This window comes from Dipodomys spectabilis, unplaced genomic scaffold, assembly GCF_019054845.1.
Source record: "Dipodomys spectabilis isolate Male_0828 unplaced genomic scaffold, ASM1905484v1 ptg000140l, whole genome shotgun sequence".
In the NCBI taxonomy this organism is placed as follows: domain Eukaryota; kingdom Metazoa; phylum Chordata; class Mammalia; order Rodentia; family Heteromyidae; genus Dipodomys; species Dipodomys spectabilis.
The window spans coordinates 33,781,091-33,803,230 of NW_024870817.1; the positions used below are offsets into that span (position 1 = coordinate 33,781,091).

Here is a 22,140-nt window from a genome sequence, read left to right on the forward strand (position 1 = left end):
ACCAGTCTTCTGGCTACAGTGATTGGCTTAAAGTCTTGAGCCCAATAAGAACCAAAGAAGCTAGATATAGGTGGCTCATCCTCCTTATTTGGGAGTCTAGGATTGGAAAGAACATAATTCCTAGTAGTATTTTCCTAGTAGAAAAGTCCTTAGACTCCCATCTCAAGAAAAGAAATTGGGTGTTGTCGCATACAACTGTTTTTATAGCTACAATGGGAAGCCTAAAATAGGTAGATCATAGTCTGCATGGGCTCCTGGGACAGGAGGGGAGACTACCTCGAAAATTTCCTGTACAAAAAGTACTGGAGGTGTTCAAACCTCAGCTGGTTTGAGAAAGCAAGAGCTTACCTATATAAGCAGCTGGTTCTATCTTGTCCTTATCTGGTTTCAGATGAGAGGCAGTTAACCAGCCTTTCTTCCAGAGGCCACTTCACCCCTGACCTCAGGGAAGTGGCAAGAGATTGAGGGAGACAAGCTAAGTGACCCTCTCCCAAGTACCTGAACTCTGCTTTCTCCAGAATTCCTTGGTTCCCTTTCCTGCCCATCACCAGCAGAAGCTGTAGTGTGGAGGTAGCCCAGTGTCCTGGGTGGGCCACCAGGTAGGATGGCTTCTCTGGTCTGCCCCATGCTTTCATCCCCCCCTGGCTGGAGTACACATGCCTCACCTCATGACCAGCCATGTGAACAAGGTGGTCCTGAGAGGGTGAGAATGCTTCATACTGTTTCACATATTCACCAAGAAAAAGGCTTTCTGTGGCCTCTGTCACCCTATGTAAGTGCTCCAGAAAAGTGCCAAGCCCCACATTCCATGAGGCAGTGCTGGTGCCCAGTTCTGATCATTGCTGGGTTGCTCCTGTCTTACTTTGGTGACATTGTGGCCGGGGATACCTACTTTCTGCGAGAGGAGCAAGGAGAGGACACAATAGGAGCACAGGAAGTCTGATTTCTCTCCTCTTCAAAGGCAAGGAGCCTGGAGGCCACCAGGCCTGACTCAGAGTTTTGGTGGCCACTTATTCATTGAGTGAGCTCATGTAAATCATTTAACCTCTTGTATTGCAAATTATTCTCTTTGTGGGGAGGGCTGATCTTGGGAAAAGTAAGCAAGGCCCTTAAGAGTAATTTCTGGCACCTTTTAAGCATCAGCCTACATTGCTGGCTGAACAAGGCTCTTCTCTAGAGATTAGGTATTGCTGGCCACAGTAGGTTCAAGTGCTTTAGCTAATGCATCCGTCCCTTTCTACTGCATCCCTATGAGACTGTCCCGGAAAACCTAGGCATGGTGACATCAGCAACCTTCTTAACAGGACAGAGGCCTGGACATCTCAGAGGATGATGACTAATTTTCACTGTCAACTTGACTGGATTGAGAGATGTCTAAGGGATAATTAGAACCCATCTGGGGGTGTCTCAGAGGGCATTCCCCAATATGGTCTGATCATGAGCACTCTACTTAATTAATGACTTCATCCATTGTTGGATTCATAATAGGATGGTATTCTTGGGAGTTGGTGAAAAATAGGAATAGGAGATTGGGCTGAGTTGGAGGAAGTAAGACACTACAGTTATCTTGTCTCTACTCTCTTCCTGTCTTACTTACTGCTTCCTGTCTGCCATGAGGTAAAAACTTTCTCACAAACTCTTGCTGCCATGATTTTCTTCCTAAGCACGTAAGACCAAACACCATAGACTATTCCCTGTGAAACAGTGAGCCTTTCTTCCTTATGTCTCTCCTCCTTTAAGTTGTTCCTGTCAGATGTTTGGTCACAGAGGTAAGGAAAGTAACATCTGACTTGGGTCTGGAAATGCTGTCCCAGTTGCTTTTCAAAAATTTTGCTTTGAAAGTTTGTTTTTTGAGTTCTGAATCCGCTGAGCAGAACCTGTGAGGCTCTATCTCTGTCAAGATACTGTCCTGGTGGATCCACAGGAAGCCATAGCCACCGAAAAAAAGCCTGGTTTACCAGAGCAAAGGCTTTCTGTACTCACACCAGTCTGGTGAGACAGGATGCTGCCACAGCAAGTCAGGCTAGGCAGACTAGGCACTCACAGATAGGCAAGAAGGGTAAAAAGAACCCTTGGATACATGCCCCATGCCTTAGGAAATTAAGTTGTCCAAAAAAATGGAGTCTCACTAGTATGTGTTCACATCACATCATATCACAACACAGCTCAGGAACGCTGAAAGCCATCTACCCTGGGTGTCACATAAAGTTTCTGGAGAAAAGTATTATAGAACATCCAACCAGAAAGGCAAGAAGACATAGCCCAATTGTTAAGACACCATCTTAGTCTGAGAATTGCAAGTGGGAAGGGCAAGAGGTGGGTGGACGTGGCCATCACAGGATCCCTCTCTCTACATCAGGCCTTACAGTAAACATGCAGGCTTGCTGAGCCCTGGGTGGCAGCAATAGTATGTTTTCTCTAAGCCTCCTCATGGTTGGGCCTAACCCTCAGCCTACTTGCCTTTTCCTGGAAGAAGTCCTGAAGGTCCAGCACATAAGAGGAGGCCCAGTGCATTGGTGGTATATTCTTGATACCCAGTCTACAAAGAGCCACAAATGTCTCAAAGTTGCTTGAGGCAACTGTCCAAGCATTTCATCCCTGCCTCCCACTCCTACTCCTCACCCCATGGGCACCCACCTTCCCATTCTCAATGCAGAGACATCCAGAGCCTTCATCTGTTTGATTAGACTTGGGGCTCCTGAGGCTCCTGGGCTAGAGTGTGAATCTAGGCAGTCTATGGATTCTGCCTGGAGCCTGAACCTCTATGTCTCTTGTCCTGAGAGCTCTGGAGAGCAGAGCAGCTGCTCTAGTTTGGGTTCTTGAAGTACAACTACAAGATCATGGCCACCTGCAGACATGGCTGGTCTGCCCTACTTAAAACTGCTGAGTTTTCTCATAATTGCACTCAACAGTGGGGGAAGATGCAGTACTCCTGGAACAGAGTGCTGTCCAGAACCTCTCATCTGTTATCTAATCATTGTAAGTTGTGATTGCAGTTGGATCTCTCTTCTGAAAGAGAAAACAGCCCAGATTTCAAGGCAACAGTCCACAGTTTGAGAGTTGTCTGAGGATTGCTTGTAGGTGAAGCAGGGGGTGAGTCTTATGAATCAAGTGCCCAGGAGGAAGCCTGAATGGGAATCTGACAGTTAAGAGCCATTGAGAATTTGTCTCTGCTTTTCTTTAATGTTTGTTATCTTAAGTAATTTGTAAAAATATGACAATAAGTAAAACTTGCCGAAGCTTAGCTGTTTTCTTTAGAGGAAAAGGTATAGTCAAGTACTTCTCTAAGCATTTATTTCAGGGATTGTCAACCCTCTGTGTATTGAAAATAACTGGAAAAAGAAAACAATTCAAATGTTGAAGGTCCATGCCCATAAATCCTGGGCCTAGCAATCTGTTCTGTTAGACCTGTGGTGTTAGAGAATATCCAGTAGCTCTTAAATTTCAAAATGCATACAAATCACCTGGAGATCTTGTTAAACATGGACTGAATCAGTTGGTGTGCAGCGAGACCTGAGATTCGGTGATTCTAATGAGTTCGGAGGCAAGCCTGATGCTGCTGGTACATGGAAGAGCAGAGCACAGAGCAAGCACACCATCAGACATTCACCTAATGTCATCTGGACATGCACTGCAGGCCAGGCACTAGGGCACAATAGCCAGAATCCTGAGAACTGGACCTCTAACAAGGGACTTAGCACACTTCATCCCAGTTGGTCCACACATATTCTACATTTCACAGATGAGGAAACAAGACTCAGAAAGCCATGCAGCAAGTAAGTGGGTGCCTTAGTTTCTTGTTGCTGCTTTATCTAATGGCAACAAACAATGACTTAAAATAAGAATGCGCATCTATGGTTCTGCAGATGAGACATTCTAAAACCAAAGCACTGACAAGGCTACCTTCATGTGGGGCTCCGGAGGGACTCTGTTCGGTTGCCTCTCCAGCTTGTGGAGACCACCTGCATTCCTTTCCCTTCATTATTTTTTCTCTCTACCACAGCTGAGGAGTGTCCTCTGCTTTTAAGGACCCATGTAAATAGATGCCCCCCCCCCCAATATAATACTCTTTCCATCATAGACTCTGTAAATGAACAGACTTTTGCCATGCACATGAACAGACTTGGTTTCTTGAGAACAGGGCACAAACTGGGGAGGAAGTATTATTCTGCATACCACATTGGAGAAATGAGGATTTGGAGCCTAGAATCAAGGTCAGGTATATCTGATTACAGAGTCAGAGGTCCTTTCAGCAGCTACATTGAGTGTTGTTCTAATGGCCAAATCATGAACTTAGCCAAGTATAATCTAGTGTACTTAACTCATTACAAATCATTTGGCATTATCTTCAGACTGCCAAATCCAGTTCTGTAACCCAATGCAATGGCTCATATCTTGGTGAGTACAAAGGAACAGAGAAAGATTTACATTAAGTAAGGAGAAAGCATGAGAATTATATCCAAAACAGTGTCCTTCTCAAACAAAGTTAGTGTGTGGACTTCAGTTGGGAAGCTTATGCATACTACTAGGAAAGCACTTTAGGTGTCGATTCATTTCTAAGTAGCACATTGCTGAACATGCTCAGTTTAAGGTCATAGTTCACCAAGGAAAAACGGTGGGCACCTTTTGGAGCATGGTCAGTTCCAAGTTATTGTGTTCGCTTAGGTTTGCTTGTTGAGTTAGCTGTGGCTAAAATACCCGAGACACCAACTGAAAGGAGGAAAGATTTATTTAACTCTAGTGTTTCTGGACCTATGGTGAGGCAGAACACTACTGCAGTGGATGTGGGGAGATGGGGTTGTCTGATCACCTTATGGAAGACAGGAAGCAGAGAGTAAGGAAGTTATGGGGACCAGGTATAACCTTCAAAGTTATTCACCCAATGATGTGCTTCCTGCAACTCCGTAAGTTTCCAGAACTTTATAATATAGTGCCACCCTTTAAGGACCAAGCCTGGGGACTTTAGCCTGTGGGGAACATTCTGTATTCAAACCATTACAGTTGAATAGAGTATGTTTGGAGGCTAAAAATGGCAAACTGGAATGCTTTTGGTCATGCATCATAAAAACAGTGGACAGGAATGCCTCTGGGTGTACTTGAGTTTTCCCAGAGTTTTAGTTCAAAGAAAAGGATATTTTAAAAGTACACTAATGTAGGAGTTTTCTCCCAAAGATACCCGTCATGCTTGGTGGAGAACCTTTCTGTACCACTGCACTGCTTCATGATACCTGAAACTCAAATCCTGGTTCCTGGTCATTCTTTAATAGAACTTAAAAATAAGGTCTGGAATGTGGCTCAAGTGATAAAGTGCTTGCCTTAGAAACCTTAAGGCTCTGAGTTCAATCCCTAATACCGCCCCTGTCAACCCCCTACCAAAAAAAAAAAAAGATGGACATTAGCGAACACCTTTAATCTGGAAATTAATTAGACTCTGGGCAACTATATTCATAAGATGGAACGTTCACCTCCACTGCTGGAAGCCTGAGGATGCTGAGGTACATGTTCACATGCCTGCTCCGATTCCAGCCCCTGGATAGCCAGGCTACCTGAGAGCAGAGGTTTAGGCCAGAAACCAAGGCATAACTCATCCCATCTTAACTGAGTACATGCAGACCTAGATTATTTTTATGTATAATTTTATTGGTGATATTGGGCTTGAACTCAGAGCCTTGAGCTTGCTAGACAAACACTTCTAGCTGAACCACACTCCAGCCCTCAGATTTTATTAATTAGCATTATTAATCTACAGTATTGATGCTCCCAACTATCAGACATACTAACATGAAAATGTGAATAGAGAATGTGAATGCTTAGTTGGCTTCTGTATGGGTTAAATTTGCCTTCTCTACCCCCTCCTCCACACCGCAAAAAAAAAAAAAAATGTTGAAGGCCTAGATCCAGCACTTTTAATGTGATCTTATTCGGAAGTGGGACCCTTGCTGATGTATGTAATCCCTTAAAATAAGGTCATAGTGGAGTAGGGCAGACCTGAATACAAGTTGGCAGTGTTCTTATAAGGAGAGACACCAGAAAGTTGACCATGTGATAAGAAGCAGAGACAAGGCAAGGAACACAAAGGAATGCCAGCAAACACCAGAAGATCTAGAAGACACATGGAAGGCTGTCCCTACAGGTCACAGAAGGAAACAATCCTGCCAACACCTACCTAGTCACCAGAGCTGTGAGAATACACTATGCTTGTTGTAAGCCATCTGGTTGGTGGTGCTTTGTCAGGATAGCCTCTTCAAATCTACAGTCCTTCAGGATGTTGTTGCAATTTTACTTTTTCTCATGTTATAGAATGAATGTTCTTCTGGAAAGGTGGAGAAATACAGATCAAGCAATGGTCAGAATGTGGCTTACATACTTGGACACAGCCTCACAGAAGGAATGGCTGTGAATACAACGTTATTTAAAGTACTTCATATTTTGCCAAACGCTATCCATTATCAAGCAGAGTGCAGCCTGTGGGACATTTCCTAGTCCTTAAAGAAGTCTGCTCAAAAGGTAGCCTAGGGCTGCACCCATGTCAAAAGCTTTCCTGGGGCACCTATGCGGGCAGATTCTGTGCTAGCATTTTACATACTGATTTGCACAGTATTTCTTTTTTAGTAAAGAAAGCCCCACCACAAAATCCTTCTTCTTTTTGGGCAGTGGCTCTGCAGAGGGAGGAGAAAAGGATAAATAACTGCACCAAGAAGTCTCTCACACAGTCACACTCAAAAGCCCCTGTCTTCAGAGATCATTCCACCTTGGGAAGTGGACATCACACCTGTCAGTCCTTCCAAGCTGCCCATCAGCCACACCTGCTCCCTCTGTGATAACCCTGCAATGCTACCTTTTCTCATCTTTACTTTGCAGCCTAGTTTCCATAGTTTATCTGTCCTATCCAAGCACACATTATGATGTGTCCTTGGCCTAATAGGAGCACCAGCTGCCCAAGCCTGACCTCTCTGCCCCCAGCTGAGTGACACGGTGCTGCTGGGCAGTGTCACACACCAGAGGACAGGAGGAGGGATCCTTCCTAGTCTACATCCATCACTTCCTGCTGTCAGTACCTCTTCAACTTCTCCAGCTACTCGTTTCTTCCATTTTCCCATTATTCCAGGGCATACAACAGTTCTACCATAGGCACCCCAGTCACTTCCCCATCTTGTCTCACTCCACCCTCCCTTGCGCTCTCCCTCTACATCCTGTGGTGTAGGCTTCACTTGCCCTTCTAGACTCCAAGAGGGAGGTCTAGCGCCATGTTTTTGTTCTTTCTGCCCCCTACTGCTCCTCATCCACCTGCCCCTGAACCTTTGTGTGTTGTTTTCTCTAACAAGACGTTCTATGGCTCTCTGGTGTACCCTCATGTTATTGGCTCTTTAACCGCTCCCCTCCACAGCACAGCTGCAGCTAGCTCTGCCTGCCCACAGTCAGATCTGCAGCAGCCATGCTCAAAGCTCCAGGTCACTGGCCCAATTTACCTGTGCTTAAAGAAGATACAAACAAACCAGTGCTGTCTGCTCTTGTTTGGCTGATTCTATCTAGGCATTCAATAACATGTGTCAAGTGAAAGTGGAATGATTCCAACATCAAGGAATCACAGATTTTGTGGTATCTGGCAAAGACCCTCTTCCTCACCCCTCAGGGTAGAAAGGGTAAGTATGCCCTCTAAGGTTCTATGTCCAAAAAAAAAAAAACATCAAACAAGGTGGGGCTCAGTGGCTGATGCTTGTAATCCTAGCTACTTAGGAGGTGGATTGGAAAAAAGCAATTCAAAGCCAGCCTGGGGAAAAAGTTTATAAAAATGTCCATCTCAACAAACAAGCTAGGCATGATGGTATACTTATCTCTAGTCCCAGCTACAACAGAATAACAGGTAGGAGGGTCATAATCATGTTTCCTTCTTTTTGCCCCGGACTAAAGTGAGATCCTTTCTGAAAGATAACCAAAAGGAAAGTGAGCTAACGGTATGGATCAGATGGTACACTAACCTGAGTTCAAAAGAACTGACCTCTCAATAATTTAGAGCAATTTTAAATAAATAATTTAGAGCAATTTTACTTCACTAATGACCAAGTTGGATTATTTATGTAACAGAAGGACATATGGAGACTAGATTTCTTGTTTTAGCTAAAACACAAAGAACTTGGAGTCTTTTCACATTCCTACCAGAAAAACTGGACAGACTGAAAACTGATTTGCAAGGCAAATTGTCTCCCCGAAATGTGTCACAATGGGAAATCCAGTTACAGCTCAGATCTACTTAAAGGATGTGGGATAAGGGGAACTCTGGCAAGCAACCTGGTAGGTTATGTGGAGGATCACAGTCTTGGTGTTAGGCAAACCCCTTGCTTCTATGCAGTTTCTGCAGATGATGCATGGGTTTCTCATGGCAAAGATCACAGACGGATTCCTGCAGGGTTCTGGCAGAAGGAGAAGAGTACCACCACTACCACTAAAATAAGCCCAGAGTTTGCTCCACAACCAAAGCCTGCTCCCAATGCACTGACTGGAGGGGCATGGGCACTTCTCACATACCAGCTCCTTCTTCTCTTCCTGTTTTACCCAGAAGGACAGGCTAACATTTTCCAAGAAGACAAATGAAAGTCTCAGACCCACAAAGACTACATGATACTTAGCCAGGCACTGGTAGCTCTCACTTGTAATCCTATCTATTTATAAGGCTGAGATCTGAGAATCAGGGTTCAAAGTCTGGGCAGGAAAGTCTGTGAGACTCATTTCAAATTAGCTACCAAAAAAAAAAGCCGGGGTGGGGAAGGTGGCTCAGTGGTAGAGCGCTTGCCTTGCATGCATGAGGCCCTGGGTTCGATTCCTCAGCACCACATAAGCAAAAAGAAAAAAGCCGGAAGTGGCGCTGTGGCTCAAGTGGTAGAGCACTAGCCTTGAGCCAAAATGCTGAGGGACAGCGCCCAGGCCCACGACCAGACCCCCCCCTCCTCCCCAAAAAAAGCCAAACATGGAGCTGTGGCTCAAGTGGTAGAGCTCTAGCCTTAAGCAAAATAGCTCAGGGATAGTGTCCAGGCACTGAGTTCAAGCTTCAGGAACAGCACAAAACAAAAAAACAAAAAACAAAAACAAAACAAAAATACAGACATGAGAATCAGGCAGTAAGAACACTCTCTCTCCAGACCCAGACCTCTACCTCACATATAGGGCCACAGAAAGGGCCACAAGACACTGGATCCCTCAGGAGGAGGCAGGTAAACCCAAAGTCAAGGGGAAAAACAAATCAAGGGCACTGGAGGAGACTGAAGCCACAACATTAGTGCATCAAAGAGCAGTCCCTAGACTTTAACACTAACCCTGCCAAAATACCACAGTTTCTATTATTACACATGAACAGCCAGCCACAAGAACTACAAGGCATGCTACACCGCAAGCAAAAGTCAGAAAAGACCTAGTGAGCTTCAGAACTGGACTAATATGACTTGTCAGAAGGGAGTTTGAAATAACTACATTACATACATAATGGTATAACTACATTTGATACACAATGGTATCAAATGAGAAAAGCAGACAACATGCAATAAACAGGCAACGTAAACTGACACAGAAAGTCTAGGAACTAATCCTAATGTAAATGCTACAAGTTCACAACACTATAACAGAAATAAACAGGATTGAGGGGAGAATATACCTAGTCTTATCATATTTAAACTGCAGAGAGCCAAAGATAGAAAAATGTCTTAAAGAATTAAGCTGGAGAGGGGATTTTTAATTTTAGAGGAATAAAGGTAAAAATTATATTAAGGTTTTCATCAGAAACTGCACATATAGTTGGGTGTATACTGTGGACTCAGGAGACAGGAAAGTTGGAAGTTTCAAGCCATAAGGAAAGAAAGGAGGACAGGAAGAAAGGAGGGAGGGGGAGGGGGAGAGGAGAGGAAAAAAAGGGAGTAATTGAGGGAAGAAGGGAAGGAAGGAAAGAAGAAAGGAAAGGATTTACCCATCTTGTAACAATGGAAACTGCCCCTCAGATGGGCAATGTCTTCTTACCATTTTGTAGGAAAAGGAAAACTTACCCCAAGGAACTCAACAGTACCCCCAAGGAAGAAAACAGTCAAAAGTTCTGGTCAGACTGCCAGGAGACAATGACCAGGTAATTGTGATCAACTTGTTCCCTGGAACTCCTCCAAAGAAAAGGCTGAGATCATGGTAAAATGGGTGACATCTGTTTTGGGCTGCTCACTCATTATGCATACCTCTCGTCCCCTACCCCAGTTCCCTGTCATTTGAGTGTGGGGCTTGTCTGTACCCCAAAGGCAGTTAAAGATTTATTGAAGTGCTGTCTTCCTGTGGCTGCCATGTAATAAATCTCCTGTCTCTGTCCTTAACCATGTCTCTTTATTTGGTGTGTAGAGTTCAGTGCTTGCATCAGACATGTAAAAATCCAGGAGAAACTCCTGGAGTTAGAGCAACTCCAGTTTCAGGATGAACATCAGAAATAAATGAAGGTAAAATCATCTTTGGTTTTTCAAAATTCCTAATAGGTCTGAAAGATAATTGTTTAGAGTAATAATGTATTCATATGGCAAAGTGAAATAAATGACAGCATCTTCCTTAGAGAGGAATTGGGAATACCATATTAGAAGATACCTATAGAACACACAAAAAAAGTGTTAATTGAAAGCAGAATTATTTATATTAGTTAAAATGCTACTGTAAACTTAGGCAATTAAAAAAAAAGAAATATAATTGGGAGTATGTTAAAATAAGTGCACAGGATGCAGGGCCACAGGCCTCACCTTTCTGGACCCAGGTTTCTTCATCTGTGAAATCATCCTGCTAGAATAAGTCATTTGTCTTTCCTGTTCTGCAATTTTATTAGTAGAAAATAAAGTCAATCAGTAAGTCTACCTTCTTCCTTTTTAGCAATTATTTACAAGGAAGAGCCTTTTAAAACAATCCATTCTCTCATCTGTTACTTCACTGGGTTTTCATATATCCTGATTGTGTACCTTTAGCAGCCTCCCCTGGTACCTACAGCAAGACACTGGATGTGCTTCACCTGGCTTAATACTGCAATGCGCTCGCTGTAAGTAGGGTGCACACAAGCTCAAAGGAAAAGGCCATTTCAAGGTATTGATTTCACTGCCAGAGGCAGCACAAGACATGTGCCTTTCAATCAAAAAAAGAAAGGAGAAAAAACGAAATGTAGCTGCTGTCCTTGACTAAATGGAGCTCATAATTAGTTCTTGATTACCTCCAAATATGTCACAGACATTCCTTCCCTGGCTGACTGTCAATCTATTTCTGAGCTCAGTGAACATTTTTATGAGCTACAACATCTCGGTCAATCAAAAAGTTTTACTCTTCCAGATTACTGCTTAAGTCGTAACATTCATTAAAAAAGAAACCAAACCACTCTGGGGCTAGCTGAGATAACTGTGGAAATGACCTGCCCTTTTAGAATGAGAGGCCGATATAGCTTCAGGTGAAAGCTATTAAGAAAAAGCAAGTGCTTGCCCACAGCTCTGCTCACAGCCTTCTCTCCAGCTTTTATTGCTGTAACCCTTTGCAAGAAAAATCCACTCTAGCCCATAAGTCCAATTTTCTACTTTAAAACCTGCCTAGTGGCCAACAGATAGAAATGTATTAAGCCTCCCTATGCTCACAAATCTTCCAACAGTTCCTTGCATACTATTTTGCCCTACTAGAAAATTAAAGTGTCATAAAAGTCAATGTTTCACTTTGAAGGAAAAAAGGGCTAGATGACCAGACATCCACACATTTCTTTCTGGATTAGACTGTTCATCAAAGCACAACTAAGTAAACCAATTCTGACAGATAGGCCCAGAAGGGATGGATGTAAGCATTAACTGGAGCAAAGAGCACAATCTTCCTGTTGTTAAGGATCTTTGACTAATCAAGGACTCTCCATTTATGGTTAGAAGTCTGAAATAGGAAATACATTGAAAAAGAATATGTTTACAGAATAACCATCATTCCTCATATCAGTAGTTAAACTGTTTGGCCAAAACTTAATATACTTGCTATAAAGTTGTGTTAATGAACAGAATTCTGTACATCTTTATGTCCAAACTGAGCACAGAAACTCAATACACATCTATTCTTTTTCTGAGTTTTTAACAAAGCTTATTTTAATCTATACATTCTTTTAAATGAACCAAATTCTTCCCTTAAGACAAAATTTTTACTTTTTTTTTTTCCTTTTCATCCAAGCAGCTGCTTTAGTAACATTTGCTATAGCACTATAATGAAATCTGTCAGGAATTGTAAAGGTGGTAATTTTACTAAAACTGAAGAACCAGAGCATGTCTGGGAAGTCTCTGATTATGTTAATAGAGATAGATAATGCTTCAAATGAAAATAAGCCTCCTAGAAGATTCATTCTTAGATCAGTACTGAGGGCTGAATAATAGCAAAAACATATCACATTAAGAAGCATTCAGCCTTTAAATGAAGAGATATGAAGGGCAGCTCAGATCTATTTCCTGCAGTACTACCCCTACTAGTATACAGCAGGAGCAGAGCCTCCTTTTCTAATTCACTAGGCAGTTTTTATGCAAGAAAAATAATCAGACAGATCAGTCAAAGGTGAGGTATCTTTGGAAAATTTAATTGGGCCACATTTTCTTTCTCTTGCTGAAAACATCAAATATCCCCGGACATCTTGGGTTCCACAGCTTACAAAGGGGCAGTGGATTTCCCACACTTACATACTTTATCCAACTTTCTGTAGAAAGATAAGACATTTTCCAATCTTCCTTTTAAGTATTTCCTAAAAATACTTTAAAATACAACAAATGGCAAGTGAAACAAAGTAAGGCTCTATTTTTTCCTTTCCCCCTTACTAGGTACTGCATGATGGAGAAAGGAAGGAAGACTGGTGATATCAGTGTTTGCCACCCCGAGGGTTGCTGCAGGATCCTCTGAGACCCATGTCAGTGAAGCTTGACAGCCCTGCAGATTGCCTGTCACAGGCTCGTGGGAGACTGGGCGCTGTCCAGTAATTCTCAGCACCCACACAGGGCTGCTGGCCCTCAGGAGTAACAAAGGAATGAGGACCAAGACAAGACCGGAGGTCTCCCATCTGGTACTGCTGTACCACAGCTTCACTGCTGCCTTACAGTGTACATGCACATAACTAAATATAGTTAATGAAGATAAAATGAGAAAAAAAGTGCCTTTACTAGTTCCTCTATCAAATTACTGGAAAGAAAATAGAAGTATTTGTCTGAGAAAACATGTGTTCTATGTCAGAACTCCCTTGCAAGACATTTTAGAGATGCATTTGTCACTATATATGTATTTTTGCCTGGTGCACAGATTTCTTTAGCTGTACTTTTTAAACAGCTTTGCTATTTTTCAAACTTGTTTCATTGACTTAGAAAAAGGACAAAGCAGCCAAATTTAACCAATTTGTTGCAGAAAACATCTCAGACATTAATCTTCACTTTCTTGTGTTAAAAGTACATGATTAAAAGGTAATCAAACAGTTTTCTTCTTACCAGGAAACTAAGCAGCTATTGTCATTAAATGTACCTCTAGTAAACATGGGGCCTTTTATAAATATAAAATTAAATTCTTTTAAGGAATAGGTTTGTGATTTTAGTTATGTGGGATTTACATTTATACTTTGTAGTTTAAAAATAATGCGTGGTCTTCCCTTCTTCACCTCCACAGCAACTTCACTTCAGCAGGCTCGCACGTACAGGTGGGGGGCTAGGGTATTCATTCGGCTGTGGCAGCCGGCACAGGGCATGTGCTCTTAGAATCCTTGCAAAAACTCCTGAAGCTGGGTGACAATCTCTGTGTCCACCGTTTCCATGAGGGACTGGAAGCCTTGTTCTCCGAGCATCTCCTGCTGTGCCTTGAGCTTCTCATAGATGAACTGCTGCAGCGATACCGTGTGCACAGGATCCTTTAGGGCCAGCTGTGGATACAGAGGAAGTGCCAGACAATCAGACAAGCAAAACGAATTCCTCTATATGCAGCTTTGCAGTCTCTTTCCCAACTTTGCTTCTCCCTCTCTCCTTTGAAGGGATTCTAAAATAATCCCAGGGCAGAAGATCTCATTCAATTGACTAATTGATTAGCCTCAGTTTTCTATAGCCCTTTGAATACAAGGGCCTGATTAGGGTTCTGATTAGCCTAGTTTCTCGTGGGCCAAGAGCTTGTCCTACTTAAGGCAATAAAATCCTAAAAGGAACAAAACATGCTAAAGAGCATTTCAACACAACTGCCCAGGAATCTCCTTCGGAAGAATATAATGTATTATATAATATAGTATACAATTATATAACATACCATATTAGTAAAGGTTTTCTTGGGAAAAGGGTGCTTCATATAATCATTTGTTTGTGGTTTTAAAATCAGTAACAGGCTTACAATTTTTAAAATTTTCTTCAAAATGGTAACTTCCATATATAATATAATTCTTAAAAAAAGGATATTTAATTTTGTCTACATTGAAATACAGGTCTGTTATTTAAAAAAAACACACACAATTAGTATTATTGGTAGTTTACTGAGAAAAAAATCAGGCAGGGATGAAAATATGGAAAACTACCACAAATATAATTAAATGTTCTTGTAAATTTCCCCAATCATCCATATTCTTCCTCTATACACCTAATTTTTTTTTTACATTTAGCAAATACTACATTGCCAAAGTTTCCAAGTGATCAGCAGCAAAGTTACTAAACTCTGATTAAGGTTTTTTAAAAGCAACCACTCAAGTAAGAAAGGGTCAATACTCAATAAGGACACTGACACCACCACCAGGCAATTAATTTGACTTCTCAAATAAAAACCAAAACAAAACAAAAACTCAGAGCCATCACTTTATTTAATTCCAAAGACACTTGCAACAGAATTTTCTCTTCCAATGTCTTTTGATTACTATGAATTCACTTGATGTAACAAGTCTTAACCTCTGTGATTAATATTTTCACTCTATCACAGGAAGAACTGCTACCACAGGAGAATGTCTGGTTATCTATGGGTAACTTTACTGCATCTCAGTTGGATTATTTCATTATTTCCTATCTTCTTTTTTTTTTTTTGATTCAGTCGTAGGGCCTGAACTCTGGGCCTGAGCGCTGTCCCTCCGCTCTTAAGCTCAAGGCTAGCACTCTACCACTTGAGCCACAGTACCACTACGGCTTTTTTTTTTTTTTTTGCTTTTTGCTTATGTGGTGCTGAAGAATGGAACCCAGGGCCTCATGCATGCAAGGCAAGCGCTCTACTACTGAGCCACCTTCCCAGCCCATTTCCTATCTTCTTAAACTCTGTTAATGTCACTTGCAACACTGCAGTTTTTAATAGCAAATCACCTACTGCAACAGAATTTTTCTAAGATTTTTGGGATAAATCTGACGCTATTTTCTTCCCCTGTTTGTGATGCTGAACCTTGCACATGTCCACATGGTAAGCAAATGTTCTATTACTGAGCTATATCCACACACAGCCCTTGGTTTTTGTGAAGGGGAATTTACTATGTTACTCAGGTTGGCTTTAAACTTATTTATTTTGTGTAACCTTCTAACTAAACAGCACTAGATTTTTCTTCCTAGGGAAGTCATTTTTAAATATAAATGCAACCTTTGCTGCTACATTAAAAACCATAGGTCATAACCACCTATGAGCAATTGTTTCTCCTTTCCCTTCAAAATTCTCTAAAAAGTCTAGTATTAAAGACATTTCAGCAAAAGAATGATATAATGTATGATTTATACTTGTAACCCTGAAGAGATGAGTAAAACTAGCATTTTTAAGTTATGATATTCATAATTAGACTTAGTTAATATTAAGCTATTTAACCCCCATCTCTCACAAACTAGGGTAGTACCTTTAACGTATCCAAAAGACTAAAGCACTGGGGATCTTAATAGAGATGACACCACAATCTAATTAACTTCACATGGTAATGGTTGTTCTAGAAATCAATAGTACATATAATCAGAACAACTTTAACAAGATAGTAATAAGTAAAAAAATAAAATTTAGGATCCCAAAACTGAATCAAGGAATTTTAAGTGTTATTAAAAATATAGTTTTACTCTAATCTTTAAGTCAATCATTCATTCACCTTAAAAGTATAAAGCTAGAGTGAAAACCAAATTACTATATGATGTTATGACATTTGGATAGTTTAGTTTATAAAGGGCAGATCTACCACATTAACTAAATGTGTCTGCACAAGAGCTAGTGATTGAATATGTGTTATTCATTTACACGTTAAGAATCTTGTTAAGGAAAATATTATCATAGATTATTTAACACCAATGATATATCCAATGATGGGTAGGAGTAGGAGTGGAGAAAAGCCAAACAAAGTTATATCAAGAGGCTATAAATAAAGAAAATGTACATAAAGAAAATAAACTTGCCACAAGTTCAGGATATTACATTAACAAGTCTCATTCCAATGGAGAGAAACTTCTGGAAGTATACTATGAACATTATATGTTGGGAAATGATAAAAATGGTATTGAGAACTTTGAAAAAGATTTTTTAAAAATTCAGCTTATATGCCCTGGAAATTCACTAATCTAATTTTCTTGAACTTAGAAAGATCTAGAAAGACAATGTGGCTGGCTCAAGTCACAGCTAACAGCACAAAAAGGAATAGAATTTGATCTTTAAATGCCCCTCACAAAGGTGCAATTTCTCTGAACATTTAAAATACAATTTATCAAAATGAATTCCAGGAAAGGGAAACATGAGGGTTTTTTGTTTTTATTGTTGGTTGGAATGGTGTTTGTTTTTGCTTTTTTTTTTCCATTTTAAGGGGAAAGGGAGGTAAAAAGGGAGAGAGGAGGCAGCTATAAATGAAATAAACTAAACATACTTGAAAAGATAACAGAGCCTGACATTGGTGGCTCATACCTGTAGTCCTAGATACTCAGGAGGCTGAAATCTAGAGGATCATGGTAAGAAGTTAGCACAGCAGAAAAGTTTACCATACTTTATTTTCAACTACCCAGCAAAAAGTCAGGTCAGAAACATAGCTCAAGTGATAGAGTGCCAGCTAAGCAAACCCGAGGGCCTGAGTTCAAGCCCCATTAGCACCCCACTCCACCCCCCCAAAAAAAAAGAAAAAAGAGGCTATTAGAGTAGCCAGTATTAGCTATATATTGAGGGTTTGTATGAAATTATTCGAATATATTGATCAAAGAAAAATGACAGAAACAAATAGAAATTAGTAGGTAGTGTTTACTGTTATTCCACAAACAATTTATGTTTTCATTTATGTATTCTACTTATGAGTAGGTTCTATTGCTGTTTTCATTTGCAAAGGAAACAGGACATAACACAAGCAGGAAATGCTAAAGCAAAGGCTCTTACTTTTGTATTCATGGTCAAAGTAAGTATTAAACAATTAAAGGCTTTCTAAAAGTAATGTATTTTTGATGTTTCCTATTCACTTTAAAAAAAATGATTCATCTAGTGCAAATAAGTGGCTTTCAAAACAAGGTAGCAGTTTATTCAAGGGTATTATTATAATAGATGTAGACCAGGAAAAGTCCACTGCAGAGATCCAAAAAAGCAATAAGGGATGAAAATAATTTCCTCAAAGGAGAAAATTAAGCATTTTAACTTTACGGTTTGAGAATTTTATTTTTTATTAAGTAAAAGTAAAGCTTCAGGGGTTGGAAAGGTGGCTCAGTGGTAGAGCACTTGCCTTGCATGCATGAGGCCCTGGGTTCGATTCCTCAGCACCACATAAGCAAAAAGAAAACAGCCAGAAGTAGCACTGTGGCTCAAGTGGTAGAGCGCTAGCCTTGAGCTGAAGAGCTGAGGGACAGTGCCCAGGCCCAGAGTTCAGGCTCCACGACCAGACAAAAAAAAAGTAAAGCTTTAGTTTTTCTAACACATGCAACAATTATTTTAGGTCTACTTTCTAGACTAGGAACATAACTTACCTGGTGAGCATATACTCCCAAGTTTTAAAACTCAGATACCTAACATTAATTCTCCTGCAAGTGATGGATAAATGTATGCATGGGAATATGTGTATGTACAAACAGATCATTGGAAACTGTCATATTTACAAAAGAATAATAGTAATAGAAATTTTAATTTTTAGACAGTGGTTTTGTAACTTACCATCTTTTTCCTTTTATCTTGTTCTGTGGGTGGTTCTTCATCTTCTGTTACTTTTGGTTCCTCAAGATGAGACATTAACATGCAGCTGCAATTTTTAAAAAATCTTTGTTTTTAATAAATAAACATATCTATAACATAGAAAACCTAGCCCTCAATATCACTGAAAGCAGGAATGCTTCTATGTTCTAAAATGGGAGACACATGCTAGTTGCACACTTTGTATCTTTCTGTAAAAATGATACTTTAGAAACACAAACTTCTGGGCTGGGAAGGTGGCTCAGTGGTAGAGTGCTTGCCTTGCATGTATGAGGCCCTGGGTTTGATTCCTCAGCACCAGATAAGCAAAAAGAAAAAAAGCCGGAAGTGGTGCTGTGGCTCAAGTGGTAGAGCGCTAGCTTTGAGCTGAAGAGCTGAGGGACAGTGCCCAGGCCCAGAATTCAGGCCCCACGACCGGACCCAAAAAAAAAAAAAGAAACACAAACTTCTTTTCCCTTATGTATGGAGACATACAATATGCAATAATCTAAATAACACTATTATTAGATCACTATTATGTACCGATATGTTTTGTGCTTCGAATGACACTACAAGACTATAAGTAATTTGTCTCTGATGACACACAGAGACTTTCAGTACAGATACAAGTCATTTTATTTTGATTATCCACACCACTGTGCTCTACCATTAGCAGAGATCATCGAAACAGTTTCTATCCAGTCAATGCTAGTTATATCAAGACAAAAAGTGAATATTATCTAGCGGATCATCACTGATGGGACACACCCCATGGGTTGACAATTTAGAACAGGAGATTTCAACAAATTATCAGTCATAGCTTCCTAATCAACAAACCGTGGCAAGGGAATTTTTTTTAATGTTTTGTATCAAGTATAGGTGAAGGGCAATTCCTAATTCACCTACTTAAATAACTTTTTTTTTTTTTCTTGGTCGGTCATGGGGCTTGAACTCTGGGCCTGGGCACTGTCCCTCAGCTTTTCAGCTCAAGGCTAGCGCTCTACCACCTAAGCCACCACTTAAGTCCCAGTGCCACTTCCACTTTTCTGAGTGGTTTATTGGAGATAAGATTCTCATGGACTTTCCTGCCCGAGATGGCTTTGAACTATGAGTCTCAGATCTTGGCTTCCTGAATAGCTAGGATTACAGGCATGAGCCACCAGCACTGGGCTTAAATAACTTTTAAGTTAAGGCTAAGCACAGGTATGGATGCCAGAAAACTGGATCAGGCTCATTCCTCCAGTGGACTTGGGTATTCTTCACTTCTGTTCCCCATCACTAAAACAACATTTTTTGACACAAATGCTACTGGGATCAAACAATAAGAACCTTAGACTGGAAATAAGAAATCCTGATACACAAGATTTCGATCAGTATGTTCTTTGATCTCAATACTGCAATGCTTTTTGTTCACTGTGATATTATAATAGATCAGAGCACAAGTAGTTGGCCAATGCACTCCAAAACAAGGTAAGAAAATTCAATGGTACTACATCAAACCAAATCTATTTAATAAACTGAAATGTCTTGAAAAGTCTAGATCCCAGTCTGTATTTCAGAGCTGAGTAATAAGATAGGGATCCTCTATTCTAGCCACTTTATGCCAACCACAGACTTGAATTCTAGCTGTAATAAATGTAGGTTTCCATGCACTGTATTTTGCATAAACTCTTCCACTGACCTGCAAAATTTACTGTCTTCCCTCTGCTAAAATATTTATCACACTATTATGGAGCATATTTTGTAGTTTATATATAGATAGATAGAGAGAGAGAGAGAGAGAGAGAGAGAGAGAGATGGGCCCCCCCCACTTTTATTCAATGACCAAAACTACCCACATAGACAAGACAATTTTTGCTTTGCAACTCTGTACATTATACTCATTTGGACTTCAGGAAAGTGCTAAATTCAAATGTGTGTGTGTGTGTGTGTGTGTGTGTATGTGTGTGTGTGTGTGTGTGTGTATGTGTGTGTGTGTGTGTGTGTATTGTAGTGCTAGGAGTCAGTCTTGAGTATGGAAGGCAAGCTCTCAATCACTGAGCTACATTCCAGCCCCAAACGCTAAAACATTTTCGTGACTGAAAAACTCAAAGCTGAAACTCCTACAGGAAAATCTGTAATTAAAAGTTAAATTTCATTTTGCCAACCAATATTAAACACAGGCAATCATGCTTTAATTAAAAGCACATGAGAATAGACTTCAACTAAAATGTGTTGGCTGTGAATGTAACGATGGTAATATTAACAAAACAGAAATAACAATAGTTTAAAATTGAAATGCCTAACACAAATATCCACAAAATCAATTATGTCAGGTATCTAGCATGCTATATCAGAATCTTCTGCAACAATTAACTCCAACCAGCCAAATACAACAAAGAAGTGTCCATGTGATATGAAACTCTTTACATAATTTATTTTAAAAAGATAATTTAATTTTAAAGGGTAATTTAATTTTTTTAAAAAGGATCTGTGAAAGAGGCAGGGTAATATACATGTAATCCCAACTACTCAGGAGGAAGGGCCAATCTGGGCAAAGTTAGAGCCAATTTCAAAAACAAAACTTTGGAATAGGTAATAAGGTGGAGGAGGAGTGTAGCTTAAGCAGTAGAGAACTTGCCTAGGATGTATAAGGTCCAGGGTTCAAACCCAGTATTAGCAACACCTTTCACTTAATCTGAATTGAGTCATAGCATTGTTTTTAAACAGCTGAATTTACAAACAACTACTAAGCAGTGATACTTGCTTTCAAAATTCCCTAGAACAAATGAACTTTTCCCTATTTAATTTAGGAGCTTACTGTAGCCTTCACAAAACCAGAGGAGGCCTCCTAAATAAGCCCTGTCCTACTCTATCTGGAGCCTACTCATAACCAAAGGCAAGTGTACAAATCACACTCTTGAGAGCCATTATTAACAAGCCTCAAACTAGAGGTTACACTGGTCATCTGGAGGGCTCTGTTTCAGTATTGACTGTTGGCTGCCGCCCCAAGTTCCTAATTCAGCAGGACTGAGTGGGGTCTGAGACTACATTTCTCACAATTTCCCCAGTAATGCTCTTTCAAAAACACTGGTGCTAACACTGTTAGTGGTATGGGGAGTACCAGAAGACAGAAATTACTCTGAGCACTGACTTGTATCAGGCCCAAATACCAATAGGGTATCCTCCTTATATTTCTATCTCTCTTATCCCGTGCAACTGACTTCAAAATTAAGGGTTAAGAGAGAATGGTGGAAGGGGTGACACCGACCAAGTTGCATTACATTCATAAACTGCTTTGTTGAATGACAACTCCTTGGTACAATTAAACATAATTTTAAAAATCCAAATAGCTATTTACAAAAATAAAAAACAGGGGGGCTGGGAAGGTGGCTCAGTGGTAGAGTGCTTGCCTTGCATGCATGAGGACCTGGGTTTGATTCCTCAGCACCACATAAGCAAAAAGAAAAAAAGCCGGAAGTGGCACTGTGGCTCACGTGGTAGAGCGCTAGCCTTGAGCTGAAGAGCCGAGGGACAGTGCCCAGGCCCAGAGTTCAGGCCCCACGACCAGACCCAAATAAATAAATAAATAAATAGGAATTAGAGTGCAAATAAATATTCACGTCTACTTTTTTCCACAGGAAACATGTTCAAATTTTAAATGTCTATATGAATAGGTTATGAGGGCATATTAAAGTGTGAAAATAAGAATAGGCTCCTGGGTATAGTAAATTATTTCTTAAAAGTTATATATGCATGTCACCAAACTGCAAATCTTTTAATTCTCTCTAGCCATCCCTACTTGTTACCAACTTCTGCCAGTCCTTCCTGTTGAAGCCCATCTCAAGCTCATCATTGTTCTCAGGGACTAGATTACTTGTTATCTGGGTCTTCCTACCACCAGTGAAGTCAATTCTCAATTCCTAAAGGTTATATGTATTGTCAGGGCTCCTGTTTCAATGCAAGTCCTATTGTCCTACTTCCAAATCTTCTGATACATAGGACTATAACTAAAAAAGGGATTTCTAATTATAAATCTGATGTTACTTAGAAGCTTAGAAG

At 40.4% G+C, this 22,140-nt stretch overlaps 1 protein-coding gene across 2 annotated transcripts in view; it reads right to left on the bottom strand.

Annotated features, from left to right (window-relative positions):
* Positions 1-12,568: 12,568 nt before the first annotated feature.
* Positions 12,569-22,140, bottom strand: part of Ipo11 (importin 11) — a 127,366-nt gene continuing 117,794 nt past the window's right edge. For both annotated transcript variants that reach the window (XM_042690748.1, XM_042690747.1), the window contains 2 exons: positions 18,085-18,169; positions 12,569-13,906 (listed from right to left, as the gene is read on the bottom strand). In XM_042690748.1, the coding sequence (XP_042546682.1) occupies positions 13,742-13,906; positions 18,085-18,169 (250 nt within the window). In that variant the 3' untranslated portion in view covers positions 12,569-13,741. The remainder of the gene's footprint in view (positions 13,907-18,084; positions 18,170-22,140) is intronic.